The sequence below is a fragment of the Schistocerca gregaria genome, chromosome X, assembly GCF_023897955.1.
Source record: "Schistocerca gregaria isolate iqSchGreg1 chromosome X, iqSchGreg1.2, whole genome shotgun sequence".
Taxonomy (NCBI): Eukaryota; Metazoa; Arthropoda; class Insecta; order Orthoptera; family Acrididae; genus Schistocerca; species Schistocerca gregaria.
The window spans coordinates 804,245,439-804,271,980 of record NC_064931.1 but is presented as its reverse complement, the minus strand read 5'-3'; the positions used below and the strand labels follow the sequence as shown (position 1 = coordinate 804,271,980).

General features: G+C 39.0%; 1 protein-coding gene across 5 annotated transcripts in view; it reads right to left on the bottom strand.

Annotated features, from left to right (window-relative positions):
- LOC126297617 (dynamin-1-like protein) overlaps window positions 1-26,542 on the bottom strand; it is a 94,636-nt gene that overhangs the window by 45,600 nt on the left and 22,494 nt on the right. For all 5 annotated transcript variants that reach the window (XM_049988635.1, XM_049988632.1, XM_049988634.1 and 2 more), the window contains 2 exons: window positions 6,852-7,060; window positions 6,151-6,361 (listed from right to left, as the gene is read on the bottom strand). In XM_049988635.1, the coding sequence (XP_049844592.1) occupies window positions 6,151-6,361; window positions 6,852-7,060 (420 nt within the window). The remainder of the gene's footprint in view (window positions 1-6,150; window positions 6,362-6,851; window positions 7,061-26,542) is intronic.

Genomic DNA, 26,542 nt, shown 5'->3' with positions numbered 1-26,542 from the left:
CTTGTTTCTCATAGATGATTGGAGAAAAGGTGTTACAGATGCACACAAGCAACAGTTTGGTAAGCAGGTGAATTCAGAGCTGCGAGAAACTTATATGTCTAACATACCATGAGGAGTTGCCCTCATATTGTAAGTGGCAGTTTACCAGCCTCAGCACAGAGACTGGGTATGGGACTAGTCCTGTAAGCACCTGTGGCCAGCCTAATCTACTCATGGTGGAGACTGTCAATGATCTTCAGATACGAAGGCCTTGTGAATCCCTACACTGTGCACCCATAGTGTAGTAGTGAACACACAAAAGCATTATAAAACTGGATCAAATACATCCTGTCTGCTCCCCGTGACCTGTGGCTGAGACACTTTATGATATTCAGTGCATTCTGGGTTCTGGCTTTCAGGTCTCAGGTGTGGTAACCACGACAATCTGGAGTAAAAAAAATGAGGCCCATAAACCTCCCAGAGCCTTGAAATGGAGAATGGCATACCACGCATGCGAATGTGGTAAATTTAAAATACAAATTGAACGATTAAATGAAAACCCGTCTTTTCATCCCACTCCTCTAACCTCTGCACTGTAGGTTGCAACAGATGAGTCACTGTTGCAATATTGGAGGAGGAACAGTCCAAAAATATTGAGTATTGTACAGAACTCCGTTACTGTAGATGTTATACTGATTATGGCTATAGCGAAGAGGGTAACACTTAAAACACTGCCCTGAGGGACACCATTCTCCTGCTCAAAACGATCTGACAGCATGTCACCAAAACAGGACCTAAAATACCACTTCAGAGAGGAAAGACTATATGATGAAAGGAACAGATGTCAAAGGAAATACAGAGCTTGTGATGTTGACGTTGGAGAGCCTGCTGAATAGTTGCCTCCAGCAGGGGCAGGTTGTCAACAGTGGACCGAAATCTCCAGAACCCACACTAAGAATGGCTAAGAAGTTGCCTGGTCTCTAACAACCATCCCCGACAATGGTTAACCATTCATTCCAGGGTCTTTGCGACATAGTTCATTAAGGCAATACTCTGGTAACTACTGGGAGATGTGTGGTCCTTCCCTGGTTTGAGGAGAAGTATCAAAATTGCTCTCTCCACAAGTTGGGGAATTGACCTGACTGCCAAGTCAATTCAAAATATTCAATGAGGATTTCCTTTGACATTGCTGGCAAATATTAAAGCATGTTGTAGTGGATTTGGTCATTACTGGGTGCAGCATCACTAGTATCTGACAGTGCCAATTAGAGCTCCCACATGGAAAAAGGGTATTGTAAGACTCAGATATGTTGTATCTGTAATCGAATGTGCCCCCTCTCTGCAGTCACATGGTACTGACAAAATGCCGGATCCTGGCTGGCATTGTCAGTAGTCTCTGCAAAATGCTCCGCTATCATCTGAGCAATGACACCCCTCTTTCAGCACTGCTGCTGCTGGTAAATGACTGTTTACTGAAAATCCTCCCAATGACTTCCCATAGTTTGGTAGAGTAAGTGGAATGGTTGACAGAGTCCAGGAATGTTTGCGACAATCTTTATTTGTTCTCCTTAATTATGTGTCGAGCCTCCTAGGCTCTCACGACTCAATAAGCTGTGATGTCATCTGCTGTTGGGTGTCATTTAAACCAGCAAAGCCTGTCCCGGATTGTTGAGTGGCACTTATAAGTCCACCAAGGTACAGGCTGCCTTCAAAGATGACCTGAAGACTTCAGGATGGATAAGTCAGTGGCATGATGGATCACTTGTGTGATGTGGTTCACCCATTCCTGGACACTGTCGCAGTGTTCAAACGCACAGCCAGCTGGCTGAACAGTGTCAAGTTAGCCCTATGGACCATCCATTTTGGTGGCTTCTGTTCAAGCAATCCTCCATCCAGTAGGTTGATCCACAGAGTGAAGTGGCCACTGGAATTAAGGTCATCAGATGCTTCCCACTGAGCTGAGTCTGCAAGGGTGGGAGAGCAGAAAGAGAGGTTGATGGCCGGGGATGATCCAGTAGCAGCTGAGTAATGAGTGTGACTGCATGTATTGAGGATGCAAAACTCCTCGTACATCATGAGGTTCTCCCAAACTCAACCTCTGGAGCAAGTATAGCTCGAGCCCCATAACACATGATTGGCATTGAAATCACCCAGCAGGAGAAATGGGCATCAGAATTGTTCAATAATGCCCACGAGAGCTTTAGAGTATCGCATCATGTGGAGGTTAGTACATTGAGCACAGTGATGATATGACCCACATGAACTGCAACAGCTACTGCTTGTAGGTCAGTAACCACGAAGAAAGCAGAGTAGTGGTGCATCTTACTGACAAACACAGCAATCCCTCCCTTGGCTCTCCCCAATCAGGTCATCCCTTTGGTAAAGGATACAGTGGCAAGTGTGTTTCTTGCAAACACAGGCACAGGGGCATTCCTGTTCTAGCAGTTGCAGTCCCTCTACGGGTGTCCTGAACCCATCAATGTTCCACTGTAATACAGGAGCCATCTATAACAGGTGTTGCACTTTCACCCTGTCTTTCTGCCAGGGAGGGGAGTCCATACTGGTTGGAGGCTCAGGCTGTGAGAGAAGGTAGGGGCGCAGAGATGATTGCCCCAATCTGACATCACAGTCCATTAGTTCTACAGAAGAATCCCGAGAAATTTCAGAGAGGATGACATTGACACTGTCTGACTGTTTACTCCCTGAATCCATCAGTGGTAGATGCTTGACCTTTGATTTTTTGTCGTGGGTAGGCTTCGGAGCCACAACCACAGCAGCGGTATGCGCAGCACTGGGTGGTGGAGCACACTGAACCTTTGGAGGAGCAGAGAGCTCCACAATTTTGGCTACCACAGCCTTGGCTGATGTTTTGGGAGGTAGTGCAGGCTTTCAAGTAACTGCAGCAGTACAAGTGCACTGATAAATGCAGGTACTAGTGCTCACACTAATAACTTCTGTTTGTATAGGAGCAACAGATTTCTGAAGCGACTGTTTAACAAGTAACGCAAAGGAGGTAGCGAATGTGGAGGGCTGCAGGTGGCTTTCACCTTACATCCAAGAGTGGTGTACCCAAAGCACTAGCACTTAAAACAGCACACTGGGTTGGGGAGACAAAGCCGCACAGTTAAGCGAAATTTTGTGTCATTAAAAGTGAGGATAAACGAGTCAGATTTAATCAGATCGCCTTACACCGTTTTCATGATATTCTGCATGTCTACAATGCCTTCTTGGGTCCACTCAACATTGAGGTCATCTTTGGGGATGTCCACCACATCCCTGCATGTCACAATACCTTGACCATAGTTTAATGTGGAATGGAGCACAGCCTCAGTGGGATACTAGCTATGGTGTTTGGCTTCCTGCAGGTTTGTCACAAGCAGGGAAGTTGAGGTCACCATCAACAGTGTACCATTTTGTAACCGTTTAACAGATTTTAACGTACCCTCTAAACCTAATTGAATATAAAATGAGAGACTTTGTCAAAACTTCTCCCCTCCCTTTTAACTAATAATAATAACAATACATTATGACTAGCAGCATGTATTCTGTTACAGTACAGAATAGAGTTCTGAAACAGTTCCTAGTATGGAGGTCTAGCTGCACGAGTTCTCTTGTTGGTACCTTCCAGGAGCTCACACTTTCTCTGGGAGGAGGAAGGATAATGTTGAAGGATCCGTCTCAGTCCCATGAGCAACTATGGAAATAAAAGTCCACGTACACAGTGCCCCACACACCTAGGTAAGCCCTGTACAACTGAGGTTTGGTAGTTACCTAAGAGGTACACTAACAACTGTTCGACCTCAACAGCCACACATCTCATTGGTGTGTTGCACACCTTGAGGTGTATATATATATATATATATATATATATATATATATATATATATATATATATATATATATATATCACATCCTTGCAATCCGAGCAGCCAAGCCAAGATCCCCAGTCCCTGTGACACACAATGTTCCACTGCCGCATCATACTGTGGTTGCTAAAGTGTGCAGCGAACATAGGAATGGTGGCGCTTGCCAGTCCCCAGCTACAGAACTCCGGGCCACCAAGCCTGTCCCCAGCAACTGAATGCTGGGCCCCTAAGGGCAGTTTTATCACTTGGTAACCTGGAAAATCATTCAGTTTCTCAACTAATAAATACAATATTCAATCAGTGAAGCAAAATATTCACTTCCTACAATGTGTTGCTTCCAAGAGGCACTTTATTCCACTTCATGCATCCAGATGCAGGGCACAAAAGTTTTAAAAGTTTAGTTGGGAAACTTAATTATTTTCTACAAGCTACAAGCTCCCAAACTTTCTCAGATAGCTTCGGACCATGACTTCTACTGCATTTCAAGTAATGCAAATAAACAGGTAATGAAAATGTTATACTTCACCTAATGAGAAGGTACAAAGCGAATAAACCAGTAATTTTTTTTTTTTTTTTTTTTTTTGGCCACCTTCAAAATAGCTAGGCACTGTGAAACGAAGTTTTTATTCCACAAGAGAATTTTCAAACAGTGCTATGACAGAACTGAGGGAAAGCAACCAAAAGCTTAAGACTTTAGACACACTGTATTTTTTCCTGTCTTAATGAGCAGGAGTCAAAATGTTTTACAAAATGCAGATTAACTGTAGAGGAAGAGAAGACAGACTGAAGTCTGATAAGAATTTATGCCACCTACAGCAATGAAGAGTAAGAAAAAATTGATTTATGAATAATGTTTTGTGTCTGAATACAGATTCCTGCAAAAACTTCAGCATAATGTTATTCTTCCCTATTGACCTCCGTACAAAAACAATAAACTGTTATTCTTCCCTACTGACCACCTTGCAAAAATAATCTATCTGGAACTCTGTAATTCTCATTATTCTCAGGCTGTTTAGCAATTTTTCAGAATTTGTCACTCACGGAAAGGAAGCAACTGAACTAAACAATTTACAAGTCATATTGTCTTTACGCTCTCTTTAAAAATATTCTTTTCTGATACAAGTTGTTTCAGTAGCAAACAGTTGCTACTTGATAGGTACATACAGAATTATTTATTGAGGAACAAAAAACAGCAGATACTGTATGTCATTCAAATATATAACTTCTTCACCCACATGTTGGGCAGCTCCCAGTTGACAGTCAGCCTCAACTATTATAATTCAGGTTTTCATACAAAATTTACATTTCACTCTCTTTGTTCTGTTGTTTTTTTTCCTTCTTCATTTATTTGATTTTAGTTTCCTTCGCTATTTGCTTTTTCTTTTATACTATTTTCCACCTTTGTCTCACATACGTCTATTCCTCGCCTAGTATCTCTGCCTTACTAAGTGATGCCTCTACTACTTCCTACTGGAAGTTTTCAAGTGCCATCTGTTCACTGAATTTCACTGTGGCTTTTGCAATGGGGGAAAATGTCATGCTTGTAGCCAATCTTCTTACCGCCATACTGCTTTAGAGAAAAGGCATATAGCTAGGGATTAACTTATTTGAAGCATCAAAACTTAAATCAACCAGGAAACAAATCAAATCACCACCAATTCTGCATTACTAGTTAATAGTTACTTCACTTTGTCACTTCACTATTAATGCCTTGTTTTTGTATAATGTATGTTACCCCCCTCATATGTAAAGTTTCTTTATAATGAACATCTTTTTAAATTTGAACGCTGTCAGCTGCTATCTCCTTTCCATTAATCTTGGCACCTTTGCTCTAGTTACAAATTCCCATTCATATATAGTTTTTTTATTCACTGTTCAAAATTACTGTTTCCTTTCCTGGAAACATGCCCACTTTCTCCTTCCCCTTTTTTAAAAAAAATTCACATGCTTTATATTAATTATACCCATCCTCACAATTCAAAACAAACTCGCTGCACACTTCATTCAGCCCAGTATATGTTTTGTACATTCCTGAATCAATTTCATAGCTACCAGTCTCCTTTAGTCCTTACTGAATATAATTATAATTTACTATTCATAACTTAGTACAGCTAAATCTGACAATGAAGACCATTCTTTGACAGCTTCAAATCTATCATTTTACATACATAATTTCCAGATGCATTTATTCTTGCTTCAGTTCCCTGAATTGGGAAGAACTTTTCCATGAAATATTTCTGCAGCAAAGACAAAAATTACATTTGTAACTTAAGATACACTGTAGTAATTCAAATGAACAAAATACCTGCATCCATTAGATCCAGTTTAGTTACTACAGCCAAAGTTCTGCGACCATCAGGGTCACATTCCTTTGCCAGCTTCAGACTTTCATTAGTTGCCATATCAGTATTAGCAGTAACAACTGCTAATATTATTGAGTTCGGATTACTTATATACTTTAAGACTAACTCCCGTACCTGAACTTCAATGTCTTCCGGTTGGTCACCAACAGGTACCTGTAACAAAAGAGTTGATTTAAGCAATGTAAGAAACTTGACAAGGAAAAAATGACACTGTCGCACCTAATGGAAAATTCTTGTAAAGTTGCCAGATTCTGAGAAAACAAACAAGAAAGATAAATGTTATGGAGAAAACAGACTTTTCAGTTATTTGCAGATTAGTAATTGTAGCTGAAGTACACCTTCATTACACTTTGGAACTTGTTACAACACACTCTTTCACATTATTGTTATTTATATTCACACAGAAGTAGGAGCACATACTAAATGACCCAGAGAGTGGAAAAAGTGGTCACATTAAAAATGTTTAATATCAGAAATCGTAAAAAGCAGAGCAACAATACACCTAAAAATTGAGTCAATTTGGTACAGGCACAACAGGTAGTATAATGTTTAAAATAATTCTGCTTCTTCTCTTGCACATATGTTCCACTAACATATCTAGACAACAACATATCTGAAGAACCCACAGCCATTATACCCTTACCTTTGTAAGGCCAGGTAGGTCAACCAGAGTCAAATTCACAACATGTGGTGAATGAATTTTTAAAGTGATAGGATTTGCATTGATGCCCTTATTTGATCCCGCTACTTTTTCAGTTTCTCTGTCAATCTCTTTGCGTATTTCATTGAAATCAGTAAATATTTCATTCTTTTTATGAAGGAACTTCCCAAATTCTTCAATGTTGAGGGTGCCTAGAATAAAAGATGAAACTTACATGAAATCTGTAATGATTAATTCATTAACGGAAAGGAATACAACAGTAGGATATATTCAAGTACTTTGGCATAAATGCTCACGCACAACCTGTAGTGTAATTTTGCTATAATGTTTCTGCATGTGAACACGGCACATTTCAGTGTCCACACGAACTGTGCTCACAAGAAGCAAAATTCAAGAAATCTACCCCAATGATGGCAGAAGTGTGAAGTGAGATGAACTCTACAAGATGTCAAAAGTGTGGCAGATCAAAGTCAAACTGCCACTGCCCCCAAGTCATTGAGACCCATCAGATTTGACACAGAGATGCATGCATCTCTCCCAATGACATGAGAGACATGCTCAGCATAATGAAATCTAGTAACCTGGGGGGCTTCACAAGCAACTTGTGATACCCTACAGAAGACTGTATAGTAAATGAATGCACGCAAATGAACAGTACATTCCCATGTCATTTGTGAGGGGTCCAATTTATGTCGTATAACCAGGCTAGCCCCTTCATCTACTTGGAGAGAGAGCTATTGGTGAAATACACTACTACCTTGCCACTAACACATCAACATCACACCTTGCCACTCCAGGGAACCTTCCTTTACATACTGAGTGTCGCATGCTGCTCTTCCTCTAAACGTTCTAATCTCTACGACATGTGACATGCAAGGAACACGTGAACAACAGTCACTCCTGCACCTTGTACCAAGGCAGTTGTTCCCGACATTGCAGCTGCTGACTTATCTTTCTGCATTTAATATGCAAACAATTTGTAGTACTATCATCCAAGTATCCACTGTCATAAACTGTGATTCTTGTTATCAACATTCTTGCCTGCATTAGTCAATTCAGGTGGAGTACTTGCATACACCCTCAACATGGTGGCATGTGATAAGTTCAGTGACCACACTGATCACCTGCTACCTTGCCCATCCTGCATTAGATTATGGTGAAGACTGCCCGTACAACATCTGTTGCTGTCCCCATGATGCACCTCACTAAACTGTACTATTTGTTACAATGACTGGAGTTTTATCTTGTCGAAATAGTAGCTACCTCAAATTTGATTGCTGCCGCGTGTACATTGTTTACAATCTCTCTTTTTTTTATATTCTAATACCCTGAGTCTAGTTCTGCCAACTCACAAAATATCTCCTATTACTTTGGGAATAATTGTTCAAACCATCATACACAAACTATTCTAGCAGTATTGTTGCAGTATTCAAGACTGTAAAAAATTCACAAAGTAGCCACCTATACTCTTCTTGTGCTAGCAGTACTATGTGATTTTGAGCAGCAAAATAACGGATATTTCGTATTCACTTAAGAGCTGTGGCAAACTGCTAAAGTTCTGAACAGTTTCAGCTCTTTTGCTTTGGGTTCAAACTTTCAGAACAAGCAAACTGAACGCTAAGCCACTGGATACACTTGGATGGAAGTAGTGACTAGACTATTAAGAAAATCTCTACATTGTTTAGCCTACAGGTGTTTTGCTAGTACGTAATTTCTGGTTTTGGCTTAATGAAAGTTTTACTCCTAGACCTAAAATCCCATACACAGAAAAAAAGTTGAAAGGGAAATTCTGATGAAAGTGACTGTGCTACCCAATGGGCATTTTCTCAAGTTATGCTAAAAAATGTTACCTCTAATGGTACAATACTCTCATGAAGTGATACTTTTACACACTGAGAATGAATAAATAAATGACTAAATAAATGAGGGCAAAGAGAGACTTTCTTGGCCAGGTACTGAAAAGACTGGGTTTTGTAGATCAATATGCATCTTTATTTCTACACCACTATGCCCAGCTAAGGAGCACATTTGAACTTACACTGCTGTATTTGCTTTCGTCTGCTTCCAAAATCTCTTCATCTTCTCACTATGATTTTTCTTATAATCTTCTGTCTATGTTCTCTCACACGTAACACTGGTTTTGGCTTTAAACTGATGCCTTGTCAAAGTTTTGAATGCAGCTGTGTCCTGTAGAATTTTGTTTGTAATGCCTGTTACCTGTATTTTAAGTATCTAATTGTTTTCAAATTTCATTTAAAAGGCATAGGTAAGAATCCTTTTGTCCAATCTATTGCCATTGATTTTTGCCATAAAACTTCAACCTTCTTTCCCTGAAAGTGTCAGATTTTCTCCCAATTTTGATATAACTCATCAGACGTCTGTCTTCACCCAGAATTCAACATCAATACAAACCAGAAAAAAATCCTTAGTATTTTCCTTTCTTCTTTTTCTGTGTGTCTAGTTAAAAATCTACCTCCAATGATGACAGCATCCGATGCATATAATGCTTCCAGCTGCCTAATGTGATGTAATGTTTTAATTCTACATTATGAGATATTTATTTTCCATTACATCTATCCCATGTAATTCTATAAGCATTTCGTAATTTAATGATCGCCTCTTTGTTTGCTTCAAGAGTTGACCCTGAGCACTGGATGATTTCTCATAGGTATTTAAATATGGATACTTGAGATATTTTGCCAAATTGTGAAAAAATGATTTGTCCACAGAGGACAACCTTCCAGGTATTGGACTTTTTCTTGAGAAATTTTCAGTCCACTTTTAGCTGTTATTTCATGCAGTTATATAAGGGAGTTAATCTACTCTCCTCTATTATTTGAAACAAATCCTAGATTGTCTGCATCAGCCAATCATCATAAAAGAATTTTAGTTTCACATAGTCTGCCAATGATTATTTCTTTCTACATCTATATCTCTGCAAGCAAGAGGTCAGTGTGTAGCAAAGAGTACTTTTGGTACCATTAACTGATGCCCAACCTCTATTCCATTCGCAAATGATAGTCGGTAATCCTCCATGTCAGCTCTAATTCCTCAAATTTTCACATAGTCATTTTGCAAAATGTGTGTGGCAGGAAGATATATGTGGGCCTACTCTTCCTGGATAGTACTCTCCCAAAATTGAATTAGTAAACCCCTTCATGATGCAGAACACCTCTCTTGTAGCATTTGCCACAAGAGTTTGTCCAGCAGCTCTGTAACGCTCCCATGCTGACTGAACAATAACATGCGGAAATGTGCTGTTCTTCTTCTTCTTCTTCTCCTCTCTCTCTCTCTCTCTCTCTCTCTCTCTCTCTCTCTCTCTCTCTCTCTCTCTCCCCCCCCTCCCTTTCCCTCCCTCCCCCTGCCCCCCACCCCCCCCCCCCCATCAGTCCTAACTAATAAGATTAGATTCAGTTTACATTCCTTAGACCCAAAAAATGAGATGATTCTCGTGGGTGTGTAACATGTCAGAAAGTATAACATACAACACTTTAATATAATACTTACAACCCTGATCATTTGTCAGGAGATAGGTGAATACAATGCAGTAAACTGTAACAGCTAATATTTACAGAATTAATATGCTGTCAAAATGAAACACTGCTATACACTAGTAATAAATTTATCGTACACAAAATACCTAATCTTGACTGTTGTGGCCAAGTGCTGTCAAAACTGAAATCTAACAGTTATTTTTACTTAAGCTCACTTAACAGTCTCTGTTAAGATATTCATCTATGGAGTAGGAGAAGTTGCCTATCACAATTCTTTCAAATTCTGTTCAAACCGTGCTTTATCTGAAACCAAGTTTTTAATGGTTGCTGGCAATTTATTGAAAATGTGTGTTCCTGAATATTGGACCCCTTTTTGGACCAAGGAAAGTGATTTTAGGTCTTTATGTAGACTGTTCTTATTCCTAGTATTGATACCATGTATCGAGCTATTGGTTGCAAATAGAGATGTATTACTTGCAACAAATTTCATTAAGGAATAAAAATACTGAGAAGCAGTGATTATAATACAAAGTTCCTTGAACAGGTTTCTACATGATGTTCTTCAATTTACACCACAAATGATTCTTATGACAAGCTTTTGAACCCTAAAAACTTTTGCTCGGTTTGATGAGTTACCCTAGAATATGATCCCATATGATATAATGGAACGAAAGTAAGCAAAGTATGCAAGTTTTTTTTTATTATTTATGTCTCCCACACCCGATATCATTCTCACAGCAAATACAGACTTGTTTAGGTGCTTAAGCAGTTCTGTGGTATGCCCTTCCCAACTGAATTTATAATCGAGTTGTAACCACAAGAATTTAACACTGTCAACCTCTTTGATCTGCATGTCTCCATATGTTATACACACGCTGGAAGGAAATCTCTTATAGGTTGTGAGCTGCATATAGTGGGTCTTCTCAAAGTTGAATGACAGTGAATTAGCTTTAAACCACTTATTAAGGTCAGTGAAAATTTGATTAGCAGCTATTTCTAAATCTGTACTTGACTTGCTACTTATTGCATTGTTTGTATCATCTGCAAACAAAATGAACTTAGGATTTGGCAATGTAACAGACGATTGATAATTGTCAAGAATTGGTTGAACAAGTGTCTTGTAAGCCACTTGTTCAGTAAATTAATTACATTTCCTTAATATTCTTCCTACGAACCTAATTCTGAGATCAGCTTTCCCAACTATTTGTTTTATGTGGGTATTCCACTTAAGGTTGCTCTCAACAGATACTCCTAGATATCTTATGGTGGTTACTGTTTCCAGAAATTTGTACAGTAGTGGAGTTCTTTTCATATGTATGTACAATATTTCACATTTATTTATTTTCAGAGTCTACAGCAAGTCCTTGCACTGTTCAATAGTTCTCTGTACATCCTTCTGCAAGTTGTTACTGTCTTCTGGCGTTGAAACCTTCTTGTAGACAACTGCATCATCTGCAAAACGCCTTAAAGAGCTTGTGACACTTTCTGGTGGATCATTTATATACATCATGAACAGTAACTGTCCTATCACACTTGCTTGGGGTGTTCTGGAAATTACCTATACATCTGTCTATTTTGTTCTATTAAGAGCGACATGCTGAGTTCTATCTGTGAGGAAGTCTTGAATCAAGTCGCAAATCTACAGTGAGGGACAGTGTCAAATGTCTTCACGAGTTCAAGGAACACAGCATCACCCTGTGTGCCGAGGTAAACAGTTCTGTGGATCTCTTAGAGGAACAGAGCAAGCTGAGTTTCTCAAGATCTCTGTTTGCAGAATCCATGTTGACTTAAATAGAGGAGATTTCCGTTCCCCACAAATGTCATAATACATGATAATAATTCTAAAACAGATTGACATCCATGATGTTCATCTGTTCTATGACCCTTCTTGAAAATGGGAATGACTGCTGTTTTTTTCCAGTCACAAGATACCCTTCATGCTCCAGTAACCTACAATGAACTACTGCTAGAAAAGGAGTAAGTTATTTCACATAATCTCTGTAGAATCTTACAGGTGTTTCATCTGGTCCTGATACCTTTCTAGTACAACACAATTTTAATTTTTTTCCTATTCCGTGATCAGTTATCTCGTATCTGCCATTTCAAAGATCATATGATGATTGAAAGGAGACACCACATTACAGTCTCCCGAAACAATTTCAGAAGAGCGAATTCAGTAATTCAGCCTTCCCCTGTCGTTTTTCATTTCAGTGTCACTAGGGTCAACGAATGACTAAACAGATTATTTTGAACCATTTACTGATTTTATATCAGACCAAAACCTCTTAGGGTTGTTGCTCAGATCAGTTGACAAAATTTTACGTTAAAAGTGATTGAAAGCTTCCTTCACTGCTCTCCTTATGTTCATTTTCACTTCATTCAGCTTTTCGTTTGTCACACAAGTTTTGAAAGCTCTTGAATCTGTCATGAAGCTCTCTTTGTTTACATTGTTGATTCCAAAAACAGCTATTAAATTACAGTGGGTCTTTCCCATCCCATAAGACCCTTCTCCGGACATACTTCTTTTTCTGTTATAAGACTGAACGGTAAGGGGGATATAAATCTCCCTGTAAGACCAGTTTTTATATCAAAAGTGTTTAATCAACTGTGTGGTCTTTCTATCAATTTTAAAGTGTTTAATCAACTTGTGGTCTTTCTATCAATTTTAAACTCTTTCTGTATATTAAACAGTGTACCCTATCTATTGACTCGTATGCTGTTTTGAAGTCTACAAAGAAGATACAGTTCGTCTGTCTTGCAGATTTTTAAGACTTAAATTGAGAATTTCTTCCACAAAGGATATACTTTTCCTAAAACCTGCTTGATATTTGCCAATGAAAGAAGAGGCAACCACTAAGGATAAATATCTTAGCTGTAATAAAGAGATTCAAAAAAATATCAGCCTCCACATTAACTTATTAGCATGATAGAATCATCTGCAAAGATCAAAGTGCTTTTTTTTGTCAATTTCTTTTAGTTAAAAGCACTGTGTCCCAGGTTTTTCCAGTGATTACAATCTTTTCCTTAAGTGTAGTTCTGGAAGGGTTGCAAAATACTCATCTATGCCTGCGCTAACCCATTCATTGCACCAAAGCTGTTTGCCACTAACAAATTTCTTCAAATGAGAAGATAAGCAATAGGTGGAAACAGGATGAACAGGGATAGATGTCCCAATAATTCAAAAGTGAAATCCCTCAGTCTTCTCACTACTAAAGCACTTTTGTCAAAGCTTCAATTGCTCTAGTAGGGTTTAGTCTTTCCTTCTTTCTCTCTATCTCTATTCCCCTTCCCCCAGTCAGGCCTCTTCCCCCACGTCTTTTCATTTATTCATCAACTTTTGTTTTACTATTTACTGGTTGTTTTAAGCTGTCAAATATATGTAGCTGAATTTCCTTTAGATTTAAATTTACTTTGCTATTGGTCCGATATTTTTCTATTGGGTAAATGATCAAAGATTTTCGTAATTACATACTGCACAGCTCTGAGCCAGCAACTGCTATAATAATAAATAATGAAGGCAATTTTTACTTTTTGTGTTGTCATTTTGTACATCATTGTTGTTAAATTAGTTCGCTGATCCTGTCAAATTTTATTACCAGACATACATCTGTGAAGCAATAATTACAATCCCTAACTCCTTGAAGAAGCACATACAAGGCAGTTTTGGATGAGCATGAGCTATTATTTATACTGTTTTCTCTCATGCAATCATTAATGAGTAGAAATTGGCAAACTATCTTGTGACATTGTTTCCTTTTTATTGAGGTTATTAATCATGAGAATAACAAGGTTTGTTGGCTTCCGTGTGTCAAAAGTTCCATGACAAATTTCTTCTAGTTTAAATTTTCCTCTATATATACAATCATTTCATCTCACAAATATAGAATACTTCAAAAATGAAAGAATAACTATACAACCTCTCAACTCCCCATCTGCTAGAAGGTCTATTCATTACACAAAATAAATACAGGTACCATTCACAGCTAAAAATGTGACAATAAGTGACTAACAGTGATGAACGCACAGAAGACTGAAGGCTATACCAGTATGTATGCTGATCCACTATTTCAACCACTTTGCTGTCCGGAGAGACAAATACAAGAACAATTGTAGTGTGAAACATCCTACTAAGTATGAATTACAACCTGTGCAGAAGAATTAATAATATTTACTATACCAGTAAATGAAGAGAGGAAGATGTACAAAACTTATTTATATTTTCATGTCAAAACCATAACAACTCCAAATCCGAAGGCAGGATCACAATGAAATACCATACTTAACACTGAAAGCATGTTTATTATTAACACCAACACATGGACAGAACAGAACTGAGCTCGTGGACGGGAGTGCAGCTATTTATACAAACACTGAATGTTACAGAATACTGATATTTATACAAACACAGAATATTCCAGAGTATACAAACTTAAGATATTTCAAGAACTTTTCATAAATCATAAATACTAGGGTCACTCATGTCAAGGCTTCACAATAGTCAAGAGGATTTTCAGTTTCTTTGAACCTCCCAGTGTTGATTTGCACTTCTGGACTGTAATAGGGCATCATACGAAGGATGTGGAATATGTCTATGTGCTTTTGTCTTCTTGGTGGAGGTCAGAATCCTCAACTTCGTATCAATACCAGGCAATGAAAATCTCATAATTCCATCTGTCTCTGACAACTTAATTCCAGTAACTCCACAACCAAAAAGTGATTTGAAAGTGCATGGATTTCTCTAATCTTTCAATAGCTAGACTTTACTATACAGTTACACATGTAGCAACTTTCTCTGTCACTTTTTAAGAAAGAGTTTTTTTCCTTCACATGCAAAATTTAATGAAATAGAGTTACAAGGTTTTCATTGGCTATCTTTGAGATGCAATGTTCAACAAGTGACTAAGGAAACTGTGCAATTCAAAGTAGAACTTTAGTAAAATTTCCAATAGTGTTCCTTTCCACACATCAAGCCTCACGGGCTGTATCTCACTGGCCGATGCATGGCATTACAGTGCTCTCCGTGTTTCTCTTGGGTGTCCAGGGTCCTTACACAAGCCAATTGCTATGCTTCATTGGCCCTGGTTTCACATAATCATCCCGAGTATCACCCACTGGAAACGTGACAGTGTATCCATTGTCTTTTTGTTCTCACAACTGTGCAGCAGGAAGACTGCAGTGTCACTTTGCTGTACTATATGCAAATGTCACTTTGGGCTGTATTGTATACAAATTTCTCTGTTCGAGATCAACGTAAATCAAGAGCACACCTGCCAAAATCTTACAAACATGTTGTGTGAGGCCACCCTTCTGTGGGTGGTAGGCAGTTGCCGTCCTGTAGTCGATGTCGCAATATTAAATTACTTCTAACACTAGTCTTAACTGGAAAACTTTTCCACAACCAGAGATCATACCACTGAGTGCTCCCTGCTTCAAAATGATGCTTTCTACACAGACCTTTGCAATTTCTGGAGCTTCAGTAGTCAGTATAGTTTTAGTGAGAGTATAGTGGGTGGCAGTCACTGCAGACTATTTACCTTGTGGCACATACATCCATTGTTGGCATTCCTTACAGTGGCTCACACATTATCTAGCAGATCTGTAGAGACCACGCCAGTGATACTTACATCTGATTCTGTCTTGAGTCTTCATGAATCACAGGTGACTAGATTTTGGAGTGTTGTGGAAAACTTCAGGATAGCTGGCAGTAGATGGGCTGGAATGACATGCAACCATTTCTGCCCCACTGGATCATTGTTACTCTTATACAATGTCACATTTATTCATTGGAATTCTCCTCTGATAGTTCTTCAATCTTCATGGCATATGGTTTTCAGCATTGCTGGATCTTCCCTCTGTTCAACAGTAATTTTATTTAATAGAGCAATAACAGATTTTATACCCACTGCTGTTTTCTGCCACACAATTCCTTGCAAGACAGTCAGAGCCCCTGAGATTCCTAAAGCCTCAGTCATTAGTCATTATGACAGATTCTTCAGGCTAGACAGACAGCATAGATAATGGTGGTTCATCAGTATGGCTAAAGGTTTGCCAAACAAATACAACTGGAACTTTTGATGGCCTAAACGACTGCAAGGCACTCTTTCTCAGTTGCAGAGAGTAATTGACCTCAGACTTTGACAGTAATCTGGAAGCACGAGTTGGCACCTTTCTGAATTTGAACTAGAACTGCCCCAATCCCAAGCCCTAGTGTCACTGTGATGTTGCGTCACAGCATTCTCATCATGCAATGCTGGAACTGAAGAAGATGTTAGTGCTTCCGTAAGGGCAAGAAAAGATCTTTCTTGCACTTTGTTCCTGGAAATATTGGCACCTCCCTGTAGTAGTTGTCGCAAGGGACATGCCTTGGTACAGAAGACCTTTTATTAATTGCCTGTAGTTAGCATTCTGATAAAACTTCTAACATCACAAATGTGCCAAGGAGTCAGAAAATCTGTGTCAGCTCTTATTTTCTCTGTATCAGAATGGACTCCATTGCCATTCACTAGGTGCTCTAGATCTCTATTTCTTGGGCAACAATGAGGAACTTTTTAAAATTCAGGTGAAGACCTGCAGTCCGAGCACGCTTCCACACCTTTGTCAGAGATCTTCAAAAAAATTGCATTGTCATCTACATAGCAAATACACGTCATCCATTTAAGGTGTCAAAGCAGACTATCCACCATACATCTGAATATCACTGGAGTGTTACATAGTCCCAATGGTGTAACTCTGAACTTGTAGATGGCATAAAAAATTATGAAGGCAGCCTATCCTAGTCAGCTTCATCAACCTTGATTTGTTAGCAACCCATCTGCATGTCCATATTTGGCAAATACTTGGATCCTTTCAAGCAGTGTAGGGTGTTATTGATGTACGGCAATAGGAGGATTCCCCCCCCCCCCCCCCCCCGATCAGTCAAATGGTAATCAGAGCAAAAATGCCATGTGCCATCCTCCTCCTTTAGAAGGACAATAGGAGAGACACCCAAGGACTCTCTGAATAATGCCAGCTTTCAGCACCTTCAAGACTTCCTCCTGGATTCAGCCAGCAACTCCCCATATGAGTGCTGGCGTATTGGTAGATGATAACCAGTACTGATAAGGTAGTAGTTTACCATGGGTCATTTGGTCTGTCTCTTCTTCACTCCAGATTTTAAAGCATCTGAAAATTCGCACAGAATCGGTAACACTTGCCCACATCATTCCTTGGTCAGGCCAGATCCTACTGACAGTTTGATAGTTGCTTCCTCCAATGTGTTGTCTGCAGTAATAATAAAGTATGATTCCTCATCAACAGCACTAAGCTACCCTGGTTCAGCTCCCCTATGCACATACCTGCTCAGGACAATTAGTGATTCAAAGCTCTCTTGAGCACCTAAAATGTATATGATCATCACTAGCATACATGCCTTTTGTGAGCCCGAGTAATTTTTTGCAGTCTACCAAATCTTCACAGTTTACCTAAACATATCAATTGTCCACTGGAACTCATCTCGATGATGGCGGGATAACACCATCTTCAATGGCAAACAACCACCCACAGCAATCTTTATTGTGTGCACTTGTTTGAGTAGCTTCATCTATCTTGAACAGTCTCAGTGCATGTGATGTCTGCACAAAGGCCCATCTGAGAACAACATGACTACATTCAGCTAAAATGACAAATTCAAAGGTCTGCATTTTGTCACTGATCATTATTCTTGCAATACATGTTCCTGTCAGCTGGATGTATTTCCTATTTGTAACCTTCAGCATAATCACTTTGGTATCACAAGTAGTAGTCTTCTTTAGCTGTTGACGATAAGCATTTGACATTGCAGAAAAGGAAGCTCCTGAGTCAACTAGTGCACAGAAAGGTTGGGCAGTGATGACATTAATGAGAATTGCCAATATCTTTGTGACTGTCATCAATGGAGGATTTTCATCTGTGGTGGCCTCTCCTCCATAGATAGTCACCTCACCACCTCATTTAGTTTTCCTGAATTTGGCAGCTAGAGAAGCTTGTATTGCCATATGGCAACAGGGAACAGCTATCTGCAAGTTGTGGCTTATGTCAGCACCACTGATGCCCGTCACTTGGGTTCCGAGGCAATTCTCAGTTCATGTGGGCAGCCGGTAGAAGTTCTGAAGGCCTGACATTGGGGGTGGAAGTAGAGCTCGCAGTCTGCTGTTCCCAGACTTGATTGGGGTCCTTTGGTTTGGAGCCAAGTGGAGGGTCTCAACCAAAGGCTTCATCGACTGTGACGGTCTTGGCTGCAGATCTCTGGATCTGCATTATTGGGTGGAGAGTAGTAGGATTCCCCTCGATAGGTCAAGGGTGCACAACACAAAGTAATTGTGGAGTGGAGAAGGTTTTTTTTCTTTTTTTTTTTAAAAAAAGCTACGTGGCAGTTTGAGGTACTCTGATGAACACTCACCCGTCGACACACAGAGCGAAACCAGGTCGCGTTCAGAGTATAGACACTTTGAAGGTCAAAACTTTGTCAATAAATTGTCAAAATAATCGTAACAAAGTTCCTAACTTTACTGCCCTCCTGGAAATTTGTTGCACTTAAATTATTGTGGCTGAAACAGGAAACAGAAAGCTCTGAGTATTTACCAAGTCATAGAATGTACATTGAAACGACATTATATGCCAGAGGTGGGGGAGTGTTCATTGTAGTCAACAAAAATAATGGTTCAAATGAGATTCATTCTAAGTGTCTTTGTGAAGTTATCTGGACGCCTGTAACAGATCTCTTTACAAAAAAGAACATTTTCTGCACAGGACAGGTGTGGAATGAGCCATTTATGTTAGTATAGGTTCCAGGTAGCAGCTGGCACAATGTAAAGAGTACGTAATGCTAATACAAGAGAACTGCGTCAAATTTCAAAGTGGAACTTTTTTATTTTCCATTTTTGTGTTAGTTCCACTGCAAATAAACAGAAAGAATGCTCAATATATTGTATTTATTATTATTTTCATAAAAAACATGAAAAGGAACATTTTCAACGTAAGATTCAAATAAAGGTGGATGAGTATTTGGCAAAATAAAAAAAACATTGTCATTACTTAATCAAAACCTGGGAAACTTAAGCACATTTATACCATAGTGTTTGACTGAAGTGATGAAAGAGAACAACTTTATTCTGCTAAATAACTCGCAGCGAGGACTAACAAATCCACTTACAGAGATTCCTGCCCCCCCCCCTCAAATGCACCAACTACCGCAAACCAGCAATGTCTATTTCTATCACCTGGGAAAGAATTTGATAAAGCTTGAAAACTGCTAACACCTCATAAAGAGAGAGAAAAAGATGTTACAACCCAAGGGTACTGCATCAAAATACAGTACATTTCATTGTACATCACCGGCTATCCTTGCCAATATTTGGCAAAATGATGCATAACGTACAGTTTGCTGCTAAACTGTGCCATGAGAGAGAATCTTTCATGAATGTAAACCAAGTCTGTTTTTCTATAGAAACTTTAAAAAAAGAAACAAGTAACTATAAATTACTGCTTCTCTGTTTTTACAATGATTATCACCCCAGCACATGTAAATCGTCAACTGTAAAATAATAAAAGTATCTAATTTGATGTACAAAGTTCTCACATATGCCTTACAATCCCTTCCTGGAAATTTATTTGCAATCTCCAATTTTTGTAGGGCTTTCCTTTTCATGTGTTTTATGATAATATTAATAAGTACAATATTTTGAGCATTACTTTGGTTTATCTGCAGTACGACCTTCACAATATCAATCTGTAATATTTCCATTGTGCCAGCTGCTGCCTGGAACCAGTGCTAACATAAATGGCTCATGCCCCAGCCAAACTGCACCAAAAATTCTATTTTTTTCTAAACATTAGGCCATCTGGATCTCCCACTTCTCTCACTTTCATTTATGGCCAAGTTCTGCAAATATCATAAATTTGGAGGAAATCAGTGATGGCAGGTGGGTATGCTTCCTTGTCAGAACAGTGGTGGCAAACTTTAAAGGTTATCAGTAAATGCTGAAGACTTTTTCAGTCAAACAAGTTTGTGTATGTGTGACAAATTTAGAAAAATACCACTAGTAAAGTTCACACCACAGGCTTAGCTGGATATGAAATAGTTTCATATTTATTCCAGAACAACCTACAATTATTTTACTTCAATTTAAAATCCATTTGACCACAATGAAAGAACTATACAGATTATCGTCAATTGATAGCCCTCAAAATATTAGTAGAGAATACTTTATGTCACCTTCAGTTTCTATTCCATACTAAGTACTGGTAAAATTTGCATTATGCGATAAATGCAAAACATATGTGAATTCAGCCTCAAAATGCAATATCACTTAATTGACGCTATTTCATTGCGAATTGTATACAGATGAAGTTTATCAGAGATAGTTTAGAATAGCTTTATTTTCTGCATATAAATAACTAAAATTCAACCAATTTTCAGTTACTGGTATTGCACATCATCTGGCTAAGCCCAATTTAGAAAGATAATGTGCATAAGAAACTGCGTGCAAAATAAAAAGTGTATGAACACAACATATCAGTGTGCTCAATGATATGGTGCCATGCCAATTGTGGACGTTAAATAGTCCATTTACACTGAAGAGCCAAAGAAACTAGTACACATGCCTAATATCACGTAGAGGCCCCGCGAGCACGTGAAAGTGTCGCAACACGATGTGGCATGGACTCAAGCAATGTCTGAAGTAGTGCTCGAGGGAACTGACACAATGAATCCTACTGGGCTCATAAACCCTGAGTAAGAGAGGGTGGAGATCTCTTCTAACAGCATGTTGCAAGGCATCCCAGATATGCTATACAATTTTCATGTCTGAGGAATTTGGTGGCCAGTGGAAGTGTTTAAACTCAGAAGAGCATTCCTGGAGCCACTCTGTAGTAATTCTGGATATGTGGGATTTTACAATGTCCTGCTGAAATTGCCCAAGTCCATCGGAATGCACAAATGATATGAATGGATGCAAGCGATCTGACAGTGTGCTTGCTTATGTGTCACCTGTTAAGAGTCATATCTAGATGTATCAGGGGTTCCATGTCACTCCAACTGCACGTGCCCCACACCATTACAGAACCTCCACCAGTTTGAAAAGTCCCCTGCTGACATGCAGGGTCTACATCTACATCCATACTCCGCAATCCACCTGACGGTGTGTGGAGAAGGATTGTCGGTATGCTTCTGTGTGGGCTCTAATCTCTCTGATTTTATCCTCATGGTCTCTTCGCGAGATATACGTAGGAGGGAGCAATATATTGTTTGACTCTTCGATGAAGGTATGTTCTCGAAACTTTAACAAAAGCCCGTATCGAGCTACTGAGTGTGTCTTCTGCAGAGTCTTCCACTGGAGTTTATCTATCATCTCCATAACGCTTTCGCGATTACTAAATGATCCTGTAACGAAGCGCGCTGCTCTCCATTGAATTGGGTGGGGAAAAGTCAGATAATGCCCATAAACATTGTCCATCAGAGGCGCATTCTGTCATTGGATTCATGATGTTGTCTCCATACCCATAAACATCCATCAGCTTGATACAATTTGAAACGAGACTTGTCTGACCATGCAACATGTTTACAGTCATCAATAGTCCAATGTCTGTGTTGATGGGCCCAGAGGAGGTGTAAAGCTTTGTGTCATGCAGTCACCAAGGCCACAGGAGTGGGCCTTTGACTCCGAAAGCCCATATCGGTGATGTTTCATTGAATGGTTAACACGCTGACATTTTTTGATGGCCCAGCATTGAAATCTGCAGGAATTTGCAGAAGCGTTGCACTTCTGTCATGTTGAATGGTGCTCTTCAGTCATCGTTGATGCCGTTCTTGCAGGATCTTTTTCTGGCCACAGCGAGGTCTGGATTCCTGATATTCACTGTACACTCATGAAATGTTTGTTTGGGAAAATTCCCACTTCATCGTTACCTCAGAGGTGCTGTGTCCCATCGCTCGTGTGCCAACTCTAACACCACATTCAGACTCACTTAAGTCTTGACAACCTTCCATTGTAGCAGCAGTGACCAACCTAACAACTGCACCATACACTTGTCTTATGAAGACGTTGGCAACTGCAGTGCCATATTCTGCCTGTTTATACATATCTGTATTTTAATAATCATGCCTATACCACTTTTTTTGGCGCTTCAGTGAAGATGCGCACCACATAATGCAATGTAGTACTCAGCCATGAGACATATCATGTTACACTTTTATCATGCCAAATTAGTTGGTGGATTTTTGAATTGTGGTTGCACTGAATTCCGCTAGAGGTTGGGCTTTAACTACGTTGTTAATTGCTCACCTTAAGAGGCAACTGCATGGTGGCCACCTCAGATTGCTGTGTCTTGTGCATTGCTCGTCGTTTTCTTTTCTTATTTTGAAATATGTGAACCGACTAATCCTGGTCCATCACAGATTTCGATGATGATATTTACAACACCAGAAGAAAGCAGCGATCCCTGTGACAATGTGTCAGGTCTGTTGTAGGCTGCTCCTCTCACCTCTGGCAATCAAAATTCTCATTTATTTACCACTGCCACTATAGCCTATGGTGCCTGCACTCTGTGCTACAGCATTTAGAAAACAAAATCTGTTAAGTTTTTCAACTGCACTGAAATTCTTCCCCTAAAGTTAAAACGGAGTTAAGATACGCTCGATTCTACTTGTATGCTAACTGACTTGTCAGTTCTACCTGTGGCGTTGTCAAGCATGGGTTGCACAGCTATAAATGCCCATGAAAGATCAAATTAATAGTCTGCCGATTTTGTAATCATTGAATTGGGTGGGGAAAAGTCAGATAATGCCCAGAAACACTGTCCGTCAGAGGTGCATTCTGTCTCCTGGCGGGAAAAATGCTGCTGCTTTTCAACAAAGCAATCTTTTTTAAACATTAAATACAGCCAAATGAAGAAAAATCCATTTTGGAAGAAAAGGGTGTTAAAGTTTTTGCAAAAGCAAATATTTCAGTCAAAAAGTTCCCCATCAGCACTTGTTCTAGCAGTCAATTTCAAAGAACTAAGGCTCTGTGTGTCTTAACTCATGTAGCATGACAACCTTTTAATTTGTGTCTCCAATCAATTACAAACAAAAAAAATTGACTAGAATTTTGCAAAAAATATATGTGAAATAAATCTTAATTCTACAAAAAAATAGATGCTACAGTTTCCGGTCCCTCCGTAACAGTCAAAATCTGAACTGATCCAACAAATGACATCAACAAATAAAAGCAAACAATTCAACATTTTTCTGTCTTTTAATATCAATCTTCCCTTCCACATTAGGCAATATGTGTACTGAACATTATAGAACTTGTCCATACCTGCTCCGTCTCTAAAATTTCTGTAATATATTGCTACCAATAAGAGTTATAAGACATTTTGTTAATAAAGCATTCAAGCTGCAAACAGAAAGAGGGAATGTCTGCCATGTAGATAACTATACCAGAGGATATACAGTAAAACCCCATTTTTACATACCCACGTTTTACATTTTCCTGCTTTTTATGTTCATTTCAGTCAGCCTCAACTTAAGTCTTATTCTTTCAATACAATGCTTTCCCACCATTACCAACATGACAATGTCCACCCTCTTTCTCACCCAGGACATCCCTGAACCTAGTGATCTTGTTGGCAACAAACTATAGATAACAACAAGGGAAACTCGTGTGCGCATTTATTTGTGTCAGCCCTCAGCCACTGCCTTTGTGATTATCATGAAGGTAGTGGCTGTGTGTACACACACAGGCGCGGACACGTGCCCACCCAAACACAAAAACAAAAACAAAAACACACACACACACACACACACACACACACAACATGCACGCACACATATGCTTGTTCTACACACAACTGTGAAAATAAATTAAAGCTGTTGTAACTCAATGCAATGAACAGAATGAAGGTTGCAACTTGAGTTATTACTGTCCAATTGTTTCCAGTTGCCACAATTGCAAACCTAAAATAGTCAACAGGAGATGTTCCAAATTGTGCCAACATGTCACAAAAAGAACTGAGGAGCGCCAGAACAAAACCTGATATATCCACTTTTGCTGTATTTGCGTCTTTGAGCTGTAGGGGAGAGATATGGGAGCAATATATGCTGCCACAAAATAATTTTCAGAACAACACGACATCAAGTGTTTTATGATGTGTTTCTTCTTTTTATAGCTTGCTGAGCCATTTAGAGATCACTATTTGTTACTTTCTGTATTAACAGGAAATGCGGATTTATCAGTTTTTGTTCTGGTGCTCCTCAGCTATGCAAGAAGACTTCTTGTTGCCAAAAAATAAAAATGATTACTGCATATTTAAATAAGAATTATGAAACAAAATGCACCATTAGATTAAACTTCACTACCAGTAGTTAGTAAAAGTTATATTCTACCTTTTCCTAATAGTGACTGCTTCTTTGAACGTGACTATGGAGCTGTAATTCTAACAATGATACCAAAGAAATAGTACTGTACCAGTAATAATAAGATAATCACTAGTGTAAAAGTCATGCTAGGTAACAATTTCAATCAGTGCCTATGAATGAAATGATCAGAAAAGATAGGAAATGTATTTCTGTGAACGAAATAAATGATGGTTCTACAACATGTAGATCCGAGTTTTTGATCACAAATTCAATTAGCGATGGACCTACGAATTTTCGCTTCCACTCTGAACACGACAGTGAGAAAACGGAAGCCAATGCACAACAGTCTGGTTCCATGGCAAAAAAGCATAACTACATTCAACCATCAGCATATGATCGTTTGGATAAACTCACTGCAGCATGGTTTGTTAGCACAGGAGCACCAGGAATTCCATTTGATAGCAAGATACTGAGAGAAAAGGTGCTTCTGTTTGCTGCAAAAATGGGAATCACTGACTTCACAACATAAAATGGTTGGATCGACTGATTCAAAACTCATCATAACATTGTTTGCCAGCAACTGTGTGGTGAAAGTCTCAGTGTTTACAGTTGAACTGTGGACCAAAGGAAAACAGAACTGCAAAAATCTTTAAAGAGTATAAATTTTTTAATGTTGACAAAAATGGTCTTTCTTTGTAACATGTTATCTAGTAAATAAGACCTTATGTTTTAAAGGGGAGAAATGCAACCGTGCAAAACTGAGTAAGCAGAGAATGGCCAAAGCAGGAATGGATGTGACTACTTTAACTATTTCTAACTGTTTCATGAAAGCCCGATTTAAGTTCACAGAAAACACACAAGAACCACTGAAGAAGATTTGTCCGAGTCTACAGATTTTTCTGCAGTAGTTATATCATCTGCACATCATCTACATTTCAAGAGCGTCTGTGTTGATGCTTCAGTCATCACTTCAGAAGTACCAACAGTAGGTAGCAAAATTATCAAACATTTTGAAGAGAAGAGACAGGTGATTGGTGAAGAAGATGATGAAGACAATGACCAAGAACTAGTTGTGACAAGCAGTAGGGAAGCTATCAACACTTTGAGGCAGTACATCTGTAGCACATCTCGTGGTGATAACGCATTTGATGCTTTGTACACTATGGGGAGAGAAGTAGAGCTAATTGTTATTAGAAAGAAACAAAAACAATTAAGTATTTCAGATTTTTTAAATACTTATTTTGTTTTCAGTTCATATTTTAACAATATAAAGAGAATGACAGTAGCAGTAATTTATTTGTTTTTGTTTATTGTGTTTCCCATGCTTTCCTGTATTTTACACTTTCTTATGTCAGTCCACTGAAAAGTGTAAAAATGGGAGTTTTACTGTTCAATAATCTGTGACGGTAGTTGTGGCACAGCATACCTCCACCATTTAGGGTCTGTATGGCCCTGACTGGAAACATATGACCCTGCTTAAGCTTTAAAAATAACCTGAACTCAAAATACACCATTTCTAATTCTGCCTAAAATCTCACTAAAATTACTACAGTGGTTTTCTCTCTCTCCCTCTCCCCTTCTCTAACCCCCCTCCATCAAGTCCATCTATGGTTTGTAAATCCACAGCTCTCAGTTCCACCACAGCCACATCAGACATACAGTAGCTTGTTATAGTGAATTGCAACCAGTCCAATTTTTTTTTATGCTGCTTACAAAATTCTTACTTTGGAAATTACAATAGTTACAATTGTCAACAACAAATGGCGCTGCGGTCTGGGAAACTCTATAGTACCTTATTTTCCACATATCCACCATGCGTAGCA